A 14,007-nucleotide genomic window follows, 5' to 3' on the forward strand; every position below is an offset into this window, starting at 1 on the left:
ACGATCTTTGTAGCATTAAGTTACTCGGCAGGGACACTTTCCAAAAATAGCTCTATCGAAAAAAAATGATAAACCCACTTCAATTCCAAAAGCAACCCGCATTTAATTCAATTTTTTATGAAAGCTTTCCAATCTGTTCCTGATAATAATAATAAAAACAAAATCAACATATTTACCGACATGTAAGCAGGACCGACTCCCCCGTCCTGGCATGTAATGGTACAGTCCGTCGACGTCCTGCGCGGGAGCGGAAAACGTGCTTGTGACTGTGTTTTCCTGGTTAAAAAAAAAAATTGTTGTTCATCATCTCTTTACTGGGATACAACGAAAACATTGGCCTTTTAAAACACGTCTGAACTAATTAGAGGTCAGTAAAGCAAACGTAGTTGTAGTTTCGTTCGCGTTCAGCGGCTACACGGAAGCTAACATGAGTATTAGTTGAAGAGGCGTGCTGCTCTGCTTACATCTTGTGCACGCTTGTTAACTTCGCTTTGAGGGGGTGCCAAGTGTGTGTTAGATTTGCAAGAGTATAGTCTGTGTTTATGTGTTGCAAAGGATTATTTTTGTCGAATTGTAAGTAACTGTCATGTCAGAATAAACCGTAAACCTTAAAGCTTGTTGGTAGTGGGAGGGGCACTGAATGAACGTGTACAAAAAGTTGTACATTTCTCGTAGAAAACGTGCACGATACTTTATGTCATTGTGTTCTTTTTACAGCTTGGTTAAACATTCAGCATGGCTAGAGATTGGAAACCCGGTGATCTGATCTTTGCCAAGATGAAGGGATATCCACATTGGCCTGCGAGAGTAAGTTTAGGCCCATTTTTCACTACACTTAAATGTAGGCTGCTTCACATTGACATGCAAACACCAAAACCTCCCAAGTAGTTTCTCCTTTGTGGTGACATTTTCAACTCAAAGTTAATGTCTTTTTTTTCTTTTTTCTTTACTGGTCTACCAGATCGATGAAGTCCCTGATGGAGCTGTGAAACCATCCAATATCAAGTTGCCCATCTTCTTCTTTGGCACCCATGAAACGTGAGTAACCAACTGTGTTAATCTTGATTTGTAACACTTAGGAAGTATCTGCCTTTTAATGATTCTTTAATGAGTAGTTCAGGGGATGCAGGGAAACTTGTATCCATTGTTATACGGTATGGTAGAAATGATTAAGAGGTGATATGCTGAAGTTTAAAAAAAATGGTGTGAAAAACAACAACAACATTGCACTGAATTTAAGTTGTTCACACACACGTTATAAGACACCTGCCCTCCATAATAAAGGACCAATCTGTAAGATATCTACTGATATCAAATCTTAAAATGACCTTACTATATGATCAGACATTAAGGAAACATGCTATGTTGAAGTGCTGGCTTCTCTGTCAACAATGCAGCAGTCAGTATGTCCTCCTGAGTTTAGATTCAGGTCTGCATTTGATTTCACCGTAGAAGGTAGGCGGTTTGAAGGCACCCCCACACAGCTGTTTTGGACGGTCCTCGGTTTGCCAGGGTAATGGCAAATAAACATTTGTTGCAGTGATGGAAGCGGAAAAGCAAAATAATTCAGATATAACTGATTCTACCCGACCTAAAAAGCCTGGGCATTTTTCTAATAAGCTCCACGACCAGAAACGTGTTAAAGTCTAGAAGATGCTATTGAAAAATGGAGAGTGGTTAGTCGGCAGAAAGGTGCCAAGACGGATGCAGAGCTGGCTAAACACTGAAGCTTCTGTGAAGTTACATAGTGTTCCTTTAAAGTATAGCTAGTGATGTTAAATGTCTTCAGGGGAATTACTTTGAAGTGCTTCTTTACAGGTTTTAAGAGCTTATAAAGTAAAATACAAAATTCCATCTACCCCATTTAAATACTTTAGCTGGCCTTGTTTGCTATTTCAAGTGTTTCTTTCCACATGTGAATATTTGATGTTCAGATGTGTCAAGTTTCTTTTCTGTTTTGTCTGCATTTCTCACAGTGAAAACAAACTGCATTTTTAATGCTTCAGAAAGTATTCAGTGTTTATTTATTTTTTCCACACAGAGCATTTCTTGGCCCAAAAGATATCTTTCCATACCTGCCAAACAAAGAGAAGTATGCCAAGCCCAACAAGAGGAAAGGCTTCAATGAAGGATTGTGGGAGATTGAAAACAACCCAAAGGTTGAGCTCACTGCTCCCAAGGTACAGCTTCATCCCCTTTGCGTCCGCTGAAGACATTTTCACGGTATCATTGGAGCTTCCTGGATATTGTGTTTTTGGTACAGTCTGTTTCTTTTAATCAATGAATTGTTTATTTGAAGCCTGTCCCTCCTGAGTCTTTCACTGGAAAGGATTCGGACAGCAACCCGGAGGGAGAAGAGGAAGCAGACGAAAAGGGGATCAAATCCAAAGTAGGTTTCCAATCTAAATCTCTCTTTTACAAGTTACTGAGAGCCGCTTCACTGCATTGACGTGCTTCTGGTTTGTTGCTGTGTTGTCAGCTTTTTTCTCTTTTTTTTTTGCTACTCTTCCTCAAATTCTTCTCTAAATTGTGTCTCCTACATATACTTTTATATTGATGGTAGTTTACAGAATGTTTGTGTTATTGAGCTTTAATAGATTAGAAATCTTGTTTGCTAAGAGTAGAGTGTGACACAGAAGGATACTCGCTAACTTTTCTCCCTCATGAGACCCGTTGACAACACCCCACTGCGTCCTATGCTGTGTCTTGGGTGAATTCAGGTTCCAGGAAGTGAGGCTGAGCAGGAGAATGAGAATGATGATGATGATGAGGAGGAGGAGGAGGAGGAGGAGGAAGGGTCTCTGAAAACTGAGCAGGGTCCTCAGAACCAGGATGTACGTACTTTTGGTACTTTTGCATGTTGGGATTCCTTTAAGCAGCGGAGGTCACCTCAGCCTCTTCCCGTGGGAACGCATGTGACACTTGGTGTTTTTTGTTTTTTTATCCGGTGGTTTGTTTCTGTTTGACGCTTCTGTTGACGGCACAACCTTGTGATGTTGGTGCTTGTTGGGCCTAGTCTGGGTTTGCTGTGTTAAAGCCACTACGGGGATCCCTTCTTTACCAAACAGTCCCTGTGTTGCCATTTGAGGTGGATTTAATGATATTGTGGGTGCACAGCTTTCTCTAGTTTTGGAAATGAACTAAAATAAACTGGAAAGTGTGTTTTTTCTGTTTCGCGTTTTCACCTCTGACTACTTGTGTTTGTGATTTCTACTTCCTGCATTTTTCCTTTCCACATTTTCACAAAACTACTGTTTTCGGTCCGTTGATTACATGTTATTTTTGCATGGCTTTCTGTGTGCTTTGGAGAAAGGTAAGTCATGGTGACTCGGTGTAAGTATTTTTCTAATGTTGACATTTCCCCTGCTGCCTCTTGCTTTATTTAACAAGCGACGCAAATATAGGTATACTGTATACAATACTGTGGGCCAGTTCACACATATTTATTCTGCAGTGCAATGAATAAAACGGCTGCGAATAGCTGCTGCAGATTTAAAATGAATAAACAAAAAATAATCAATTTAAATTGCATTCAAAAATGAGTGTGATGACTAATCATGGCCAACATCATTTCTGTCCAATTAAAGCCATTTTAGAACAAAGTAATATAAACATTATAGGGTGTATACAGTGTGTATTTAGTAATGATTAAGTTAGGACTCAGCCTTTTTTCCTACACAAACTGTAATGTCACAATAATTCAATAGATGGTGCCTTCAAAAAGAAGGGTAAAAATGAACCAAAGTCGTCAAAGGGCTGCTTATATACTATTTAGTCCACGTCACATTCAATTCAAACCTTTATTTATTCTCGAAAGCACACTGAGATTTCCCTCATTTCCAAAGCCACAGTAAAACAAGCAAAAGCCACAACAGACACTTCAAATCAATTGCAAAAAGCACCGAGATCCATTCAAAACAATCTGAAACAAAGTGGCTAGAAATCAAATTCCTAAACTCTGCAATAGAGGGAAGAACTCTGATCCTTGAATAACTGTCTGAGCGTATTTTTTTCTGTTGTATGTTTGAAAATTAATAAAAGGTGTCACATTTTTAGGGCTCGGCACAGAAAGAATCCACAGATGTTCCTAAACCCAAGAGAGGAAGAAAGAAAAAGGTTGGTTCCATGTTGATGACTTTTTGTTTGACCGCCAGTGAGTCTATGATCCTAAATGAAATTAAAAAAGTTTATTTGAACATACTGAATGTTGTTTTTCAGAGTGAAGCTGACCAAGAGACGGAAAAAGAAGATGCTCCTGCAAGTCCTGGTAGTCCCTCAGGTAAGGCAGTGTTCCCTGTGAAGTAAGCCTTCAACATGATGTTAATGGCTTTATGTCTTTTAAGAAGTGAAATAGTAGAAAGCTCAACCCTATACCGAACAAGTTATATTTTATATGCAGGGCAACTGAAGACAAGCACAGATAAACCTGGATTGATATAAACATGCAGTGCATCATTTCTAAGTGTTTTTTTTTCAGCTTGTTCTCTTCCTGCACTTTGTGTTTTTATTGTGTTTTTTTTTTTTTTTGTATGGTGTGTTTTTGCGTCCATGTGAACAGGTGGAGAAGCCCCTAAAAAGAGAGGCAGGAAGCCCAAGAGCGAGAAGATGCTTTTACTCCAGCAGCAGGAGCAGCAAGGCTCAGGAAGTGAAATGTAACTTCAACAAACATGCAACAACATACACGCACAAAAAAAATCATCAATGCAGAAATCTCACAGAAGTCTCTTTCCTTTCCTAAGTGTTTGCCACAGACTCATTCAAAAGTTCATCAAAAGTTTACATTCTTCCAATCTGATCACAAGTTTGCCAAATTGCAACGCACAGAACGCAGACAGTAATTGAATTGCTGCGGGTCAAACAGATGTTGAAACCAAAGAAAAGTTGATCTAAATGTGGGATTGACTTGTGGGTGCTTGCAGCTATCGTTGCAACATTACATAAAGGAGCTGAATGTACTTAGTCTTTCAGAGTAACTTCATTTCATCTATTTAGTTTCACTTTTGTGTGGGGTTTTTATATTTCATGGTTTCCTGGTTTTGTTGATCCGTCACACCACTTTAAATATTTTTTGTTTTTGTTGCTATATAAATAAAGTTTATTTAATTAAAGCATTTGTTTCCTGCGATGAAGGGATACTGCTGAGTCCGACAGAAAGAGGAAGAGGGCGACAGAGGACAAGTCCAAGAGTGGAGAGGAGGAGAAGAAGAAGAAGGAGGAGAGCAAAGTAAAGGACGCAGAGGGGAAGGAGCCTGAAGCCAAGAAGAAGAAGCAGTCCAAGGATGAAGGCTCAACTGGCTCAGACGATGATGAGGCATGTTTCTATAACATTCAAATATCTCTACAGATAGGATCTATCTTTGTTAAACACCAACATTGGTTCTGTTAGTGACCTTAGCAGTCAGTTTGATGCTTTGATTAAATTTGGTTTCTTATGATTTCAGAAAAACAAAGGCAGAAAGAAAAACTCAGAAATGGACAAAGATGTGCGGCGGCGGAAAGCAGATGAACTGAGAGAGTATGTATTCAGACAAAGTCCAAAAGTAGTGACATGAACCCCAAATAATGTTTCCACAATGCTTATTATTCTGGGCTGACCACTAGGCTACAATCACAGGCTGTTTATTGTGAAGTGACTTGAAATAGAAGGCTAACATCTGACAGTGATAACCAGAACACGAAGTATCAAAGGTGTTTTAACTCAGTAAATGTCTTGAATATAAAATAAACAGACAGAATAAGCTCAGTTTCATCAAGTGGACAAATGAAAAGAAGTCTGAAGTGGTGCGTATTTTTCCTTTTTTGCAGGCCAAGTAAAGATGACGGAAAGAAAACGGACGACAAGACAGGAGTCAAGAAAAAGGGTCAGTGCTACAGTTCAAATATTAACATCGAACCGATTTTAAAGGTTTATTTTTGTACTTTTTAGTCCTTTATTTTGGAGACAGGACAGTGAATAGAGTCAGAAATCAGGGAGACAGAGAGAGAGAAAATAGCCACAGGTTGGATTCAAACCCGGGCCGTCAGCTTGGAGGACTATGCCTACGTACAAAATGATGGTCTTAAGACAAAATGTTTTTATCATTTTAATATTAAATAAATGCTTTTCCATTATAATTCATATAAAAGAAATGGCTAAGATGAAGTATGTGTTTTATTGTCCTTATATCACACTGGATTTCACAATGAAATCTGGATGAAAGAAATCGAGTCCGTCCGTTTGACATCTTCTAGAACTACTGTATGTTTGTAGTTCCAGGCAGATAGAAATTCTTCAGGTGACAATTAATCTGATCTCTGTGATTATTAAGAGATGTCATATGTGCAACCTCTCGACCTTGAGTGAACCAATTCAACTAGCTCCATCTCTTAACTGGAACTGATCTGTTTCATAGCAACCCAAATATTCTCCTGCACTCTTGCAGTTTTCTTTGTGTCCATGGTTACCACAGACAAGCTGCTTATTTTATGAACATTTGTTTGTATGTTTGCATTTAATGCATACAGTGAGTGAGTGAACTCAGAACGACTGGCTTAGGTTTAGTAAGGAAAAGTCCCTGTGATGTAATCTTTATCATCACTCGTGGAATGCCTCTCGTCCAATCAGAATACTCGGTCAGAACTACCTGTTGTATAATTAGTTAAACAGTATGAAGTTGTATATTGTATAACATATTTCTTTTCTACAGAGATATCGACTGACTCCAAACTCCAGAGACTGCACAGTGACATCAAGATTTCACTGAAAATTGACAACCCTGTAAGTTCTAAGTGCACCAATGTGTCATAACTTTTTCTGTTACACCATCATCAGGAAAGCTTGACGTAAGCCCAAACAGGGCACTGTAAGAATGTCACTTTCTTAGGAAAGCTTTGTTGTTCCTCAAAGAGTATGTGACCAGGTGCATGATTACCACATCACCTCCCAGAAGATGATCCTCAGTCCTCAGAATTTACCCTTCATTCATCACCTATCAGTTAAAGGAGGGATATGTTTTTAAATATGCTTTATTAAGTTAATTGATTGACCCTACTTAAGTCCTGCTGCCCTGCTTAATGTTTGTAGGTCAGAAAAGCTTTTACGAAAAGATCCATCTTAACAGCAGTTTGATTCAGCTGTTAGCCTCAGTGTGAATTATGTTTAGTCAATGTGGGTCAGGTTAAACCGCTTTATGAAAAACACAGCTAGGAGTACAGCATGTAAAGAAATGTTGTATTTATAATATTAACTTTTAGGAACAATCCATTAAGCAGTAATCAAGGCAAAGACAGTACAGCTTAGACCAGGAGAGAGCCGAACATTCATTGTGTGACATAATGATAAAGACACACGATGACAGGACTATCAGTCAAACCTGCTCCTGCAGTGCCTGGTTTAAGACCCCTTCTTACTCAGACTGCAGTCCTTCAATCCATATTGCCAACACTGTAACATACGCCCCAACAAAACTGACATCCTATTTTTTCGTTTCTTTTGGAGTAAACCCAACACGTTTCACACAGTCAATGTGAATGTTATCAGAGAATGTGTCTGGTACTGATCTTCCTCATTGAAATTCTAGTTAAAAGGGGCGGGACTTGACATGCATCAATTTATCTCATATCTAAGAATTGCTCTGCGATTATTGTTTTTTTTCCGCCTCATCTTTTACCCCCCCTCCCCCTTTCCTCCCACATTTAGGATGTGAAGAAGTGCATGGATGCTTTAGATGAGATCAGCGCACTTCAAGTCACAACCCAGCACCTGCAGAAACACAGTGAACTTATCGCCACGCTCAAGAAGGTGGACCCAATCACTCCAAATCCATTAAACCAAACTGTCTCTCAAAATGAACAGTGAAATGTGATGCTAAGCCTTTTGATGTGTGAAGCCTTTTTTTTTTCTTCTTCTGCTAGATCCGCAGGTTTAAGGCCAGCCAGGACATCATGGACAAGGCCACCATGCTGTATAACAAGTTTAAGACGATGTTCCTGGTCGGAGAGGGCGACTGTGTGCTCAGCCAGGTGCTCAACAAGTCTATAGCCGAACAACGGCAGCATGAGGAGGCCAAGAAAGGAGCACTGAAGAAAGTAGAACAAGCCAAGGAAAATAACCCAGGTACAAATACGATTTGTTCATATTATTTTTTTGATGAAGTGTCTGACACATCGGCTTTTGAATTTCATTTTTTTACAACAACATAGTTTTCATTTAAGTCTTTGCAATAAGAATGACAGTAGGTGCTTGTGATAAATAATTGTTATTATTATATGGCATTCCATGACTAAACTGTATCAACTTTCTAAGAGCTCTGACCATGGCACATATACATAAGGTGATTATATAATCGTCTGGAGCTCATCAATTATCGTCAGATGTTCCAGCAGTTATTCTCTAGCTGTTCAGCTCTTAGTATTTGGGTTTGATTTTCTGTCATTTAAGGTTGCCCTCTTTCTGTTTCACTGGAGCTACTTGTTTAAACTTTGATGTTTTGTACACATGGCTTCATGGTTCATCATAAGAGTTTATTTCACAGATTTGTTGAACCTTCATTCATCAACCTATTTCTATCAACTTTTGTTTAGTAATAGCAGCCGGCTTCTGTGAATAACAGACGGCTTCTCAGGAAACTGTTGTGATTTGAGAGTCAAAGGAGCAATTGTAATCATTTCAATCCACAGACAGAAGTTTTGAAACTGTAACGTCACTCCGTTCTTACAAAGAAGTCCGCCTGCGGAAACTGGCAGAAAAGGGGAGAGAGGTGAAGCTTAGATAAGGCCCAAAAAAATCCACGTTCTCTCTGAGCCCAGCATGTCTATAACTGTATTTATGGGCCCGAGCCCGACAGATTTTATAGTTTGTTTGAATGACAGAAATCAGCAAGGAAGCATTATTATATAATAAAACAGCATATTCATCAGGATAAACCATTTTTACACACTCTCCGCTCGTCTCCTGCACTGTTCTGCGTTTCTAAGCAGTTATCTGTCCGTGTGTGTGAGTGTACTTGTAACGCCTGCTCCAGAGGGTGTCTACCCACTGTCTGGCTTTCCCATCCTCCGCCTGGTTCCGACCTTTCCTCCGCCTTTTTCGGATCATTTGCTAACACAGACTGCTTCCCTGTTAGCGACTCTACGTCCGACTATATGTCCAAATAGCCTTGATCAAGTGGTAACTTTTGTAAACCCTCTCTCGCCTCATCATGGATATGAATGAAGTGATAATCTGAGTTGGAGTTTTTATAAGTAGTCTGCCGAGTTTACTGATAGATCAGAGCGGAATCTGACAGACTTTTTAAATAATAGGAAAATCCGCTGGCATTTTCAGTTTCTGGCTCGTTAACTTATTTTCACACGGCCTCATTCATGTCATAAGCAACACTGTATGGAGTCATGAAGTGGTGAGTCAAATTATTTAGAGCACCTTCATTTTTTATTTTAAAATATCAATATTTGGCAGCAGCATTATTGTATCAAACGGGTCAGGATGATGATATATCACCGTATTGATGTTTTGTCCCTGCCCAAATGATTAAGTTTAGAAATGCTTTCCAAATTAATATAATGTAACATTATTGAATTAATTCATGAAGTGGCCATGAAATAAACAGGATAATGTACAACAAGCAGGTTGTCATAGAAACAGATGAATGCAGAAATCTCTGACTCTTAAGTATTTCAGCATGATTGCTGTGTCAGTCGTCTTTCTGAGTTTTCAGTTGCATTCCTCTCCGCGTGTTTAAGAGTCACTGCATCATGTGTACTATAATAAGAGCCCATGATGTCACTGTAGAGCGAGTGGTTTTCTGCATGACGTGCATTGAAGGCTTGATTAGTCTTGGATGTTTCAGACTATTGAAGAATGTTTGAGGATCAAGTTCGAGGAGACTGACGTCAGTCTGTGCCCTTCAGCTCTTTGATCTGACGTCTTTAATAGACGTGTTTATTCATATGAAGATGACATTAGACACTGTCCTGCTGACATTACATGACATTCTGTCTGTTAAATTGTAGCATTATGGGGGCGCGCGCCCCATGTATGGAGGCTGAGTTCGCATCCCACCTGTGGCTTCTTTCCCGCATGTCGTTCCCCACTCTCTCTCCCTGATTTCCGACCCTATCCACTGTCCTATCTCTCCATTAAAGGCATAAAAAGCCCAAAAATAAATCTTAAAAGTAAATTATAGTATTATGAGGTTTGTTGTTTCCTCATTGGAGGAGTTACTGTGGCAGTGAAGTTGATTGACACACGTGTGAAGTGCAACATGGAGAAAAAAAACACAGCAACGAAATACATGCCATAAAGCTTAGCAGTTATTGGGAAGCTAGCAGTGCAAGTTGTGTTTATTTGCAGTAAAACCAAACAAGAAAAATACTTTACACCATACCTGTATTTGAAACATATCCCTCCTGAATCCTAAAAAAATCACATATTTTTCACCACTGAATTGGCACCGATTAGTCTGAGTGTAGCTGATAGCGAATTTTACATCTGACGGACTAAAGCACGGCCGTTATAGCCGTCGAAACAGCTAAATGTACTCGTGCTGTGTGACAAAAGCATGGCTTATTTACATCTATTTTTCCGTATTTATTGCAACAACAAAAAAAATCAGCCGTGTGTATTCCAAATGCTCACATTGCGAGATAACGATGAAATTGAGATGAATTGTGCAGCAGGACTAAGAAGTTCACCTTATGGACACAGCTGACATCTCGATAAATAGGTCTAATATTTTCTTAAATCATTTGCTCTAGATTCTCAAAGTAGTGCACAGTCCAAGTTATTACCCATAGAGATATTAAGTGGAGTGTGTCTTTATCTAACAGGGTTGGCTGTAGTGTAACACACTCTGTATACCTGTACACCTGTGTCATGGTCATGGAGAGATTTTTTACACATGCACTGGTCCAAGTGTCACTGTGAAGAAGAAAGGCCATGTTATCAAGTTGATCATTATAATTATTGATTCAACGTTCCAGATGTTTGCTGTATTTAGAGTAAGTGTTTAAATTAGGATTGTTACCTTCAAGGTGTTTGGGAGTTTGATTGTGTAACAGCAAAGTCTGAGCAATGAGAGTCTCCATGATCCAGCGACTATGTGACACCATAAAACCTGTCTGCTGATTATTTGTTAATCAATTTGAGCTCAGTCACGACTTGGAAAAAACGAACCTAAGAGTGGAGACTATGAAGCTTTGTGCTTTCACTCGGCTTCTTCGAGTCTTTCCTGGAGCACATCACAGGATCTGTGTGGTTAATATTCTCGGTACGAACACTAACCATAATCAGGTCTTGCATCCACATCCTCGTGCCATTCATTTACTTTATGATGTACATACAGTACTCCCACCCAAAGGAGTATCCCTGTGAAAAGGTCTCTTTCTACAGCAAGGCATGCCGAATGGATGGAAAATCGTGGTTTTTTTCACTTAGGTCTGGAGCTCGACATGTGCCATCACATGCTCCTGTGTGCTCTCCTCTCTGCGGTGCTTTTAGGTTGTGATGCTCCTTCTGACTGAGTCTGTGTGTTTCTTTGTGCACCGCCTAAAGACAAGATGACAAATGGTGATACCAGCCCTGCAGAGAGGAAGCAGGAGACCGAGAAGGAGAGGGAGCTTGAGGACATCCCAGTGGGAGAAAATCACAGGTATTATACCCAGCACATTTGGTTCTAACTATGAATAATTGTTTTTCTACTGATAGACTCAACAAACACTGAAGGACAGCACTGATGTTTATCTGCTTTGTTCTGTTCTTACTTTCTTTTAATGTTCCATCAAGTTGTACCTCACATGACCGCTAAATGTTGTCAGAGGCACTGATCTTCGCTCTTTGGCATTTAAAAAAAGCCCCATAAACTTTATAAACCATTTCCCCTTACTATTGTCTGGAATTCCCTCGAAGCAATATACGACAAAGGTGTTTCAAATACATTATTAAGGCTTCATGCAAGTAAACGCCCCAAGCCCATTGGTTCCTACTAAAGATCGAAATCTTTCTGATGACTCTTTAACTGGTTAGATAAAATCTTTATTTTTCTTTGTTCGTTTTGCCAAGTTCTTTCTCAATTTACATTTTGGAAAACGTCCAAAGAATCAGCTGAGGACTTTGTCTGGAGTTGCCTTTTCACCCATGAAGAACACAAGAGGACATTTTTGTGTTTAACACCTTTTCACCTTCTGGAAATAGTTTCAGTAGTTGAAGAGTGTAAAAGCTCTGTAAAAAGGGCAGGAGGTGGCATACGGAAAAACCAACTTTCTTTCTTTTTTTGCTGTAACACTAATCAATAATATTCTGCACAAATCGGTTAAAAATCGGAGGCTAATAAACATGCAAGCAGAAAAGGGCACAAAGCAGCTGAACTTCTTGCTCCGTCATAAACACACCCGTTCACTCTCATGGAAGTCTGCAGACAATGACCCTCTCTGTTCACACAAACGGACATCAAACACACTTTACAGTAGGGAGCTGACAGGGTCCGATCGGACATTTGCGTTCTCACATGCATCTCCTACAGCTAATGTCAGGATCATTTCATGGTCCCAGTTTATGTGTGAAAACGGTTACAGAACATGACAGCAAAAGAGAGATAGGAAGGGCATAAAAGAGAGGGGATGACATGGAGAAAAGGGCCTGGGGTCCACTGCGGTCACATCGGGTTACAGGCACTACAAGGCGAGCGTATTGAAAGCCCCTAAATCACAGCAAAGGTCAACTTTCTTTTTTCAGTACTGTTTGTTATATACTTAAACAGCTGGTCGTTGTAGTACTCAGCCGGAGCAAAAAATATATACTAGTTGTTTTTAAGGTTTATTTATGGGCTTTTTGTGCCTTTATTGGAGAGACAGGACAGTGGATAGAGTGTGAAATCAGGGAGAGAGAGAGTGGGGAATAATGTGAGGGAAAGAAGCCACAGGTCGATATAGCATCTATACAAGGGGCGCGTACACCAACCATTGCACCACCAGCGCCCTAAAATGAAAGTTGGGACTATTTATGCCATTGAGTAATCACATATAGATACAACATTTTCATAAAACTAAAAGTTCCTACCAGTAAATGAGCTCATTCATGTTTGTTTTTAGATTTGGGACTGTCTAAACGTTTCTCCTCCTCGTTGTGTGTTAGTGCTCCGAAGGCTCAGGAAGAGTCCACTTGAGTGTCCTTCATCCTTGAAGAAAAGAGAAGAAACTTGCTGCTCTACGTTTACAACTCGAGTCCAAACTGGGATCTCCTGCCTGGTTCCATCTGACGATTAATGATTGATCAATGGTTTCCAGTTTTACTGACTGACCGTCTGTACTGCTGCTCGAAGGTTTCAGTACATCAAACCCCTCCACTACCTAAGATTAAGAAAACTGACTGACATATTTTATTTTTTTTACTTTGTGTAATCTTTAACTTTCAGACACCTTATCTTACGTAATATTGTCTTCATTGTTCAGAGACAGAGTTAGCACCTTTTGGTCCTATTGTATAACTGGAGTAGATGGGTTTTGGTTGTAATCAATCATTCCCAATGTCTTTTAGGCCGTTTTTGACTTTGACAGAATCGTTAAACGTAGTTGTAGTTAGATGCACCATTACCGTGACAAGTAATAGTCGTTGCATCAACATATTTTTATTCACTTCAGATGCACAGACTGAAAATTCTGAAGTTTGCCAAAGTTTGTCTTTCCACGTTTCCTCGATCATGTTCACGTGTATTATTTCTTGAAGTTGTTTTTAACATAGATGTAAATAAGAGTATTTTTGTGTCTGTCTCAAGTCATTATCCTGGATCCTATAATAAAGTAGTACATGTAGTATTACATCTTTTGTCTTTCATCATTTTTGACGTTGTTTGCACAGAAATCATGATTGAAAAGAGAAACTCACATTGATATGAACACTTGTCTCTGCAAAGTTTAAAACGTAATCATCTTCTACATCAAGCTAAGTTTAGATTGGCCAAGTGCAGAAATGACTGAACTGTTTCCCAAACAAGACGTGCATCAAGAAGGACCAATCAGGTTCACTCAGTAATC

General features: G+C 39.5%; 1 protein-coding gene across 2 annotated transcripts; it reads left to right on the forward strand.

The window, feature by feature from the left end:
- Positions 1 to 219: 219 nt before the first annotated feature.
- On the forward strand, positions 220 to 13,791 carry psip1a (PC4 and SFRS1 interacting protein 1a). Of its 2 annotated transcripts, XM_061058047.1 has the most exons (17): positions 220 to 367; positions 718 to 807; positions 962 to 1,038; positions 2,042 to 2,180; positions 2,300 to 2,389; positions 2,721 to 2,834; positions 4,057 to 4,116; positions 4,219 to 4,279; positions 4,559 to 4,652; positions 5,131 to 5,311; positions 5,442 to 5,515; positions 5,806 to 5,861; positions 6,687 to 6,757; positions 7,679 to 7,780; positions 7,894 to 8,095; positions 11,531 to 11,627; positions 13,109 to 13,791. In XM_061058047.1, exons 2-17 carry the CDS (start codon positions 736 to 738, stop codon positions 13,137 to 13,139), a joined length of 1,521 nt encoding a protein of 506 aa, XP_060914030.1. In that variant the 5' UTR covers positions 220 to 367; positions 718 to 735; the 3' UTR covers positions 13,140 to 13,791. The 2 variants fall into 2 exon arrangements, with proteins under 2 accessions (XP_060914030.1, XP_060914038.1); XM_061058055.1 differs by lacking the exon at positions 2,721 to 2,834.
- The last annotated feature ends 216 nt before the right edge of the window (positions 13,792 to 14,007 follow it).

This window comes from Labrus mixtus, chromosome 2 (genome assembly GCF_963584025.1).
Source record: "Labrus mixtus chromosome 2, fLabMix1.1, whole genome shotgun sequence".
Lineage (NCBI taxonomy): Eukaryota > Metazoa > Chordata > Actinopteri > Labriformes > Labridae > Labrus > Labrus mixtus.

Bases quoted from the DNA above. Each gene is read 5' to 3' on its own strand.
- psip1a (XM_061058047.1), top strand. From the start codon at position 736: ATGGCTAGAGATTGGAAACCCGGTGATCTGATCTTTGCCAAGATGAAG. The intron at 2,390-2,720 runs GTAGGTTTCCAA...GGGTGAATTCAG, and splicing joins AAAAGGGGATCAAATCCAAA to GTTCCAGGAAGTGAGGCTGA. The intron at 5,862-6,686 runs GTCAGTGCTACA...TCTTTTCTACAG, and splicing joins GACAGGAGTCAAGAAAAAGG to AGATATCGACTGACTCCAAA.